At 45.2% G+C, this 9169-nt stretch overlaps 1 protein-coding gene across 1 annotated transcript; it reads right to left on the bottom strand.

Annotated features, from left to right (window-relative positions):
* Positions 1-1392: 1392 nt before the first annotated feature.
* LOC136540739 (NAC domain-containing protein 105-like) lies at positions 1393-8170 on the bottom strand. The gene is made up of 4 exons (XM_066532753.1): positions 8019-8170; positions 3713-3904; positions 3294-3565; positions 1393-2152 (listed from the first exon to the last, which is right to left on the bottom strand). The coding sequence occupies exons 2-4, from the start codon at positions 3873-3875 to the stop codon at positions 1475-1477; spliced, it is 1113 nt and encodes a 370-aa protein (XP_066388850.1). The 5' UTR covers positions 3876-3904; positions 8019-8170; the 3' UTR covers positions 1393-1474.
* Between the last annotated feature and the right edge of the window lie 999 nt (positions 8171-9169).

Raw genomic sequence — 9169 nt, 5'->3', positions numbered from 1 at the left:
TGTGTTGTGCGCGCTCTCCATACCATGTTCCTGCACCAAAATCAGCCCATAGAGAATATACGGTGCACAAGCAATACAATATAAACTCTGTGTGTTGTGCGCGCTCTATATACCATGTTCCTGCACCAAAATCAGCCCATAGAGAATTAGTAAGCTAGAGCTAAGAACTAGGGAGCGAAGCTCTATCAAACAAGCCTTAAACTTTTTCTAGATTAATAACTCGGTTCATAAATGCTCAATAAAGTGAGGATCCAAATCCTTATTAAACTTTCTAAGTGATTCATAGCTAGACATATATAGACTTGAAACATATCTAGAAGTATGTTCCTCACTTCTTAGATGAAAAGATCTAAGGTCATGTTTGGATCATTGGAATTGAATTCATTTTAATAATTATAATTTAGACACAGATGAATTAAGCTAATATGGTTGTATGTGGAATATATTTGTACATTATTGTAGGTCATACGAGAGAGATAATTATGTGTTGCATTTGTACCGTAGGGGAGTAAATTGAAGAGCGTGTTATAAGTTACAAAGTATAAACATACCATGGTGATCTATAGAATCAATTTACATCTCTCAACCTATGAATTTGATATGGGCTTATATGTGAACTCTGGAAAATTCTGAAATATCAAATTTCAAGCCAAATAGTCTAGTTTATTAAGTAGATTCTAATTCCTCCAAAATGAAAAAATCCGAACAGCCCCTAAGCGAAAATCAGAAAATGGAAAACTTAGGGGCCGCTTGGTTCTCGGTGGAGCCTGCCCTCGCCTGGCCTTGCTGCGGTGGCACAGGTTACGAGAAGCTCGCACGTTCAGGCGAGCCAAAATGGCTCTCCCACGGGAGCATGCTAAAGCTTGCTCGCGCAGTTCGCAAGATGGCCAGGCAAGAGAACCAAACACCTTCACTTCCTCCTCGTCCTGGCTTGGCAAGGCACAATAATGCTTGGCTAGAGAACCAAGCAGCCCCTTAAGGATCCAAGCGCATGCATTTCGCTCCAAGACAATGTCACCCCTATTACTATTCCCTTGGTTTCTTATTACTGTCTCTGTTAGACGGCATTCAGAATGCATACGGGAACTCTTTAAGTATTTTTCCTGCTAACGTATTCCTGTTGTGAACGATAAGCTATTATGTCTCTCTGTGCCATCCACCTGGTGACGATGAAAGCCATTTGACAAACCAAGTCAGAAGTGTGATATGCATGCATATGTTAGGCCACATCAACGAAAAGAAATCACATCTGCCGGAATGGCATGCATCTTATGACTCTGCACAGAGACAGATGAAAATTACAATCACATTTGATGGCAAACATACATAGGGAAGTAGAGAAGGGGTAAAAAAAAGAGAGAAACCAACTTTCAGCTATAACCATAATATATCACATGCTCCATCCCATCGAATGTATGCATGCATGCACCCGCACCACACCGTGCACGCGCGCGGCGCGCTGGCCGTCCGCCGCTCATTTCTCGAACACACACAGTCCAAAGTCGCCGTCCCCGCCGGCGGGGCCGAGCAGCCCCGTCCACCTCTCCACTTCCTCCCTCCCGTCGCTGTTGAGGAACAGTAATGCCGCCATTTCATCATCCTCAACGTGGTCCAGCTGTGAGCCCACGTTGCTGGCGGCGGCCGTCGACGCTGCTGCTGCGGCCGCCTCCAAGCTGCCGCTGCACTCCACCGCGGGGCTGAGCTGTGACGCGACGAACTTGTCGAGCGCCCTCCAGTCCGTGGCCACCTTATCGGCCCGCGCCTTCTTGCCCGGCCGCCTACCGCTGTCGGCGCCGTCCACCACCTCATCAGCGGCTGACGCCTGGCTCTGATTAGCCGGCGCGAGCGGCGCCGACGGGCTCTCGAGCTGCGGCAGCTCGACTAGGTGGCTGGAGGAGTACTGCAGCAACGCGGCGGCAGCGCCGTCCATCTCGGCCTCCTGTTTGAAGCGCGCGCTCCTGTTGGACTGGCGCCTGATCTGCGCGTACGCCGCGTTATTGGGGTCCACGAACGCCGCCGCCTCCGCAGCCGCCGCCGCGCCCATGGCGCTGACCTCGCGGTAGGCGTAGCTGGGGTCCCATGCCATCGCCATGCTCCTTGCTGGGTACGCTGTTCTCTTCTTGAACGCCCGGCACACCACCCAGCCTTCTTCCTGCAGCACGCGGAAATTAAATTTGTTAATCAGGCGTGGAGTGAGATTTGCAATAGTATGCGGTGAAAGGAATTAGAAAAGGTTAATCAGAAAGTTTGCCTTTATTTATCGCCTATCTCCATCCACTGTGTGCGATAGTGGAGTGCCGAAGCATTACCATGAGTTTGATGAGTACTAGCAGTACTCCAGTAGTAGATAGTTGCATACAGCTCGTAAACAATGGCGCGTGCAAGAATGGTCACACTGGGGAAACCCTAATTACGACATGCTGCATGCGGATGCGCATGCATGCATCTATATAGGAAATGTTTTTGTGAGTGGTGAGGCCGGGATGAGGCCTGCATCTGCTGCCTAACTTTATTCAGAAGAATAGAAGTCTTTGGAAGTTTCAAGGGTCAAAGACTCACAAAAAGGAAACTTATCTTCTGAGAGCTAGAAAGCAATTAGCAACTGTGCTTGTGTGCTGCTTTATTTGCTATAGGTGTTAGGGTCCATCAGTACTATTACTGGCGCATGAGCATGACACGCATCTTGGACTTGGCAGATTTGTGCGCACTACTTTAAAGAGATCGATCTCTTGGTCTCTGAAACTGAGACATAAGCTTATCATATAGGAGTATATATTAACCTGAAGGCTGAGAACTCAAGATGGGGTATATATATAGATAAGGTAAACCAAGATATGATATAGTTAACTTCATATGGAGTGGTAGCAAATAAATTATGGACCAGTCAAGTTTAGTGTACTCTCAACTATGGCAAGTAGCCAAGTACTCTTCACTAGTACTGTATCAACTATGAGGGACTTTTTCTTTTCTTAATTGGCATGTTTCACTTTACATGGGTAATTTCGGTTCAACACTAATATGACATAAAAATCTTAAAACATCATATTTTTTGGACGGAGGTAGTAGAATAGAATTTAAACAGAAAAGTATGCTTAGTGCATCTAAGTTGAGTAATACTACATGGGTAATTTAATGTAGAGATCACTAAGGCCCTATTCGCTTGAACTTATCAGCTGGCTTATCAGCTAGAATCTACAATATTTTTCTCTCACAACAAAACAGCTTCAGCCGACTTATCAGCCAGCTTATGTATCGGCCGAACAGAGCCTTAAGATCATGGTGAGGGAGCTTGCCTGTGGCGGCGCATTCTCGTCGGTCTCGAGCCGGTACTCGTGCATGATCCAGTCGGTCTTCTGCCCGTTGGGAGCCCTTCCCTTGTAGAAGACGAGCGTCTTCCTCATGCCGATGAGGTGGCTTTTGTCGTGCACCGCCTTGTCCCTGCCCGTTGCCTTCCAGAACCCGGCCATGGTGGCCCTGTTGGTCCGCGTCCCCGTCGGGTACTTCCGGTCCTTGTAGCTGAAGAAGTACCACTCGTTCTGCTCCTCGTACCCGATCCCGCAATGTTCTTCAGTTTATTTGATTTGCAGCCAGGAAATTTAAGATCATCGTCAGTTCAAGCAGCAGAGCAGGGAGTTATATACATTAGAGCTTGCTAACTGCAAGCACATATATGTACTTGAACTGATCGAAATTAGCTGGTATACATACATACCTTGGAGATCCCATGGCTCGATGCGGTAGAGATCGATGTCGCGTATGACGTCGAGGTCAATCTTCTGGGAGGCCACCTTCTTCCCGAGGTAGTAGCCGACGAGCTCCTCGTCGGTGGGGTGGAACCTGAACCCCGGGGGCACGCATGATTCCATGGAGTCCATATGATCACCTCCACCACCTGCGCCTGCACCTGCGTAGTAGTATGTGCATCAGATTCAGCGACGACGCCTGCCGCTCCTCAGGCTCAGCCCCTAAATGATATAGCTCGCGAGTGGCATGCACTACTAAAGAAAGAAAACGACAAGTGTTCACATCATTCGATGCAAGCCTGCTGAATTTTTTATAGTGGAAGCGCCGGCCAGGGCAACACCCAACAGCGAGTGCTCGCAAGAGTGAAGAGGATATACTAGTATACTACACTGAATGAGTAGCATGCAGTAGTGTAGAGAGACTGAGAGAGACAGACTAGACTGAAGAGGCAGTGTAGTGTGTATGGGTTTCAGCGCTTTAGAAAAATGTAATCCAGCCAAGCCATGCCTGTTGGGTCTGCACTGTAGCCTGCACTCTAGTCTCTGTAGGACATAGGACAAGGTACGGCAAAGCGCAGGGACAATTATGTAGGAAAGCTACAGGCTTGCGAATGATAGTGTCGACTGTGGAATCAGAGGCATGTGGGCTATAGTCCGCAGGGAATTATAGCGGCAGCGCAGCCGCAGGATGCATGGTCTGGTCTCTCCTCTCCTCTCCTCTCTGCCTCTCTGGTGCAACTTGCAGTGAGAGGAAGTGATTTCTTCAGTCAGTGTACGTACTACCCTCTATACCTATAGAGATCATCAGTAGTGCAGATGCAGTGCTCTGCTGAATACTTATATAGTACATGCTAATACTTATATAGGCTAGTTAGGAGCTGCCAATCATCTCCTTCTCATGGTGACCATAATGGTGGCACAAAATGAGAATTAGAAATAACAAAACCTGAAGGCAGGCATTTGCTAGTTTTTGCCGGCCGGATCGGAGTCGGAGGTAGCGCATGCACACGGCGCTTGCATGCTTTGCTTTCCGCCGCCCGGCCGGGCGTCCTAGTCGTAGTAGTACAAGTAGTTAAAAAAAAAACACCAAGGATAACAGGCCTGGTCGCCCTGGTGGGGCTGCGACGAAAAGGCGAATAGAAACGTGAGGAAGGGCGGCCCTTTTCTTGGATCAGGCCTGCAAAGTTACACAGCACTGCACTGCCCCCCCCCCCCCCCCCCCCCCCCCCCCCGCGCGGCCTCTCCTCCGCCGCCCGAGCGCGCGGGCAACACCGGGCGGGACACGCCGGGAGGCAAGGCAAGGCAGGCATGCAGAGAGAGAGAGAGAGACAGACACCAGAGAGGGGAGCCACAGAAAAGGTACTAGGCGGCAGCCGGCAGCAGCAGCGGGGTCCCGCCGCCGGGGCACACACGAGACTCTCGGTTGGTTTGCCTGCACTGCCTCTGACCGCGCTGTCTCTTTGTCGAGGAATTCCCTGGCATTGGCACAATGGCACAGCAGGAGGAGAGAGCACCTCGTTCGGCGTTCGCGCCGTGGCCCTGCCTATATTTGCTGTGTGCGCCTGTACTACTACCAGTAGCTAGCTAGGAGCTGCGCCTTGCCTTGACCCTGCTGGGAGTGGAAGGAGGAGGAGCATTTTGTGTGGCTGGCTCATGGGGCATGCAGGCATGGCAACCCCCCTGTAGGATAGATGGAGAAGAGGAGCTATAGCTACTAGCTAGGTCTAGGCCAGGCCATGGGGAGTAAATCATTTTTGATGTTCCCCTTTGGCCTCTTGTGGGGTGCATGCTTGCTGCCTTGCTGCAGCATGCATATGACTGCATGAGAGAGTAGAGAGAACTTTCCATCCAGTCATCAGTGATGGATCTCCTTCCATATTTCCTACCCCACTAGGGAAATCATAAGTGAAAAAGGATCCTCTATTATATTTACCATGTCTTTTAGTTAGTATCCTTGTTCCAAATGTGGGATAGGAGATATATGTATACAAAGGTCAATTTGAGGAGAAACTGTGTCTCTACCCTATACTTAAAGGAAGAATGATATGGGGAAATATTGTGAAATGATCCAAGCACAAATGATTAATGAGACTCCTTATAATGTTAAGTTTATTAGAGCAAAGAAGATAGAAGATGGCATGTCCATGAAGGCAACATAATTGAATGAAAGTAACTTCATATGTGTGTGTGTGTGTATATATATATATATATCCTCTTGTAAAGATTTATCTTACTACAATCTAGTGTAAAACCTTCGTCCTATGTGTGTTCCTCAAAGGTCTTACCAAGTACCTACCCCTCCGTCCTAAAATAAGTTGCACAGCTCACTTTTGAAAAGTCAATTTTTTAAGTCTAACTAAATATTACAAAAATAGACTAATATTTATGATACATAATAATATTATTACATTAATAGTGAGTATATTTTCATAATAAATATATTAGCAAATACAAATGTTGATAATATTTTCTATAATTCTAATAAAAAGTTCTTCTCGAAAATGAGATGTGTGTAGTTATTTTGGGATGGAGAATACCTATTATTAACCCTCCATGTGGCAATGACACACATATATACATTGGACAAAGGAGCAGGTAATTCTAAGGTTAATTGCACACATAAAATTTTTAGCTAGCATACAGTTCATTTTCACATGATAAATAATGATATTTATAGACCTGTAAAGTACACCTACATATCTCGCACAATAGTTCTGTTGATTTTGAACTGATTACATAAGGTGGTGGTGAAAGTTTTGGATAGGTGACTCTGTCCATGTGTCTTAAATATAAGGCAAACCAGAGTGAAGGTAATACTATATACAGATGAATGGATGGAACCAATCGTGTAGGTGGTGAATCCTCGAAAGTTCTGTTACCAAAATGATGGGTAGGGCACACAAATTACAGTCACAGCTCAGGGAAAAGGGTTTACATGAAGCAGGGTGGCAGAGAGATCTAGTTGATGGTGGTCCTGGCAATGTAGAATGTCTTGTAGAGCCAGTCCATGCCAAAATGAGCTGCATATATATAGCTTATATTTTCCTACTAGCATCACATATTTTCGGTTTGTATATATCTGCTGTGTGTTTAGGCGCATATATACTCCTATTGCGCCAAATTAAACAGCACACGTGCAATGAAATCACACATTTATTTTGAAACGTGAAGGTGTTCAAATATGACTACATATCATGTATATATCTTTTTTAGTTTATGCTCAAGATCAGCCTATTCGCTGGTTGGATTCTGGGCTGGTTTGGGCTGGCTGGTGCTGGTTTGTTGTGAGAGGAAAACACTGTTGGCTGGCTGGTTTGGGCTGGCTGAAACCAACAAGCGAACAGGCTGGATGATCATTATGCAAAATATATATCATTCTGAACCTCTAGAGTCTTACCTCAAGTAATAACTAACCACCTTAAGAGTTAAGATTGAAAACTTGCCCCACCAAATTAGGTGCATACGGCAATGTAAATATTGTCGATTGCACCTAATCATCCATTTATCTTTTTGTGAAAAGTAAAATAAAGCAGATAAATGAATCGGTATGATCATGATATATATAAATGCTTTTTTTAGGGCGAGGAAAAATATGCATCATGCATTTTCTGAAAGAGAGATGAAAATATGATTGTACATGGGCTCAATCAGTAGAGCGTTCACACATGCATTCTGATTGTTTCTTCCAAAGGTAAAATTTGACTTGCCAATAAAAATCCTATTCTTTGCCTATTATTTTGGTAGCAGGTACTGAAGGAAAAATATTGATATTGGAATCTACTATAGTTCCAAAAAATCTCTAGATAAATACATGCATGCATATGAGTGAATTTAATGTCATAACCATATGATTTTTTTAGTAACTGTTGCCTGAAAATATAGGCATATCTTTAGTTACTTCTACTAAAGTGCATTGGTTTTCCTCTTACTACTCTTCTTTCATTGATCGGTCGATACACATATGGTACACAACACCGCGCCATGATGTAATAAGTTAATTAGGCTCTGACGGTGGGTCTGTATGTCTGGACTCTTAAAGATCGAAGAAGGTGGTGAAGAGGAAATATGGGGGAGAGAAGATACATGTCTTGGCATTCGTCTGTCAGTTATGATTCAAGCAGAAGGAATAAAGAAGGGATCAAATAGAATCAGATCAAAATGAAACACGGCCAAGCTAGCTAATAACAGATCAACACATACACCTCACCGGATTGATCGACCAAGCCATGTGCATAACCAGTACAATGAATTCGAAGCCTTGCATATGAAACTCACCTTGTTAGATAGAGGATCGATCTATACTGGTTAGTTGCAGAACAAGCTCTTGTCAGAGGAAGAGTGTGCGTATGTGTTCTTGATCTCTCAGAAGCTAGCAAGCTAGCTAGCTTATGTTTGGGAGAATAAATAGCATGAGGAGGAGAGGTTTGTGCTGGAGACTTGGAGAGGCATAGATAGAACAGAATGAAGGAGAAAGGAGGGGGGAGATGGTGGCGAGTATAAAAAAGGGACCAAGGAACGGGGTCGCCCTCCTTTCCGTCGCGCGTGGGCGAGGGGAATGAAGGCCTGTGGGCCCACGCGGGCCCCGCAGGATGACATCACGCCTCCTTCTTCTTCGCTACTCTTCTTCCCCTTTATTTCAATTCCTCTCTCTGCTCTGGGACTGGCCTCTTGGATCTCCATATATGGCCCATGCATGTACTGCAGTACAGCCACAGAACAAAAGAACATTGATAGCAGTAGCCTGTCTTGGATTGAGCCTGCCTGAAATATACTGCGCATCTTTCCGATAGCAATATAGCATTCGCTTTGCTAGCTAAAGCAAAGCCTAATTAGCTATTAGCGCAGCCACCAGTTTGCTAGCTACTTGGAAGCCACGTTTAACCTAGTTAGGGCTAGTATTATACATCAGTCTATATATACTGCGTGTATAATGTCGAGATTGAGCTCCGTAGATGCATGCATGATATTGTTATATTACTTTGCTAGAACTCTACCTGTTGCATTGTATGTGCTTAACTTAACATTTAATTTCTCGTTACTTATTGGCCTGACAATGGGCAATGACATTTAACTATGAGTTCTTAGACACTTTCTTTGAAGAACTAGCATTCATGATTTTTGTTGACATCTATCAACTAGTGCCAAGAGATCATAATAATAGAACATAAAACACATGCATGTTTGTAATTAATCTGTAATTAAGGATGTAATTCAGATTTTTCGTCATTTTCTTTCATGATGAAATGGCCAAATGGGGCATATGGAGGCATGATTGTAAAAATGCTTTTCGTCTGCGGCTAAGCCTGTTTTTGTTGCAATCAAGTGTGTGGCCTTACAAACGGTACCACGCTGTGCTTTCAGCTGTTTATAGAGGACCATGCTGCCCGAGTGACAGATGAACAAATTACACTCGGCTAACTGAGAGC

This window comes from Miscanthus floridulus, chromosome 2 (assembly GCF_019320115.1).
Source record: "Miscanthus floridulus cultivar M001 chromosome 2, ASM1932011v1, whole genome shotgun sequence".
Taxonomy (NCBI): domain Eukaryota; kingdom Viridiplantae; phylum Streptophyta; class Magnoliopsida; order Poales; family Poaceae; genus Miscanthus; species Miscanthus floridulus.
This window is presented reverse-complemented; position numbering and strand designations above follow the sequence as displayed.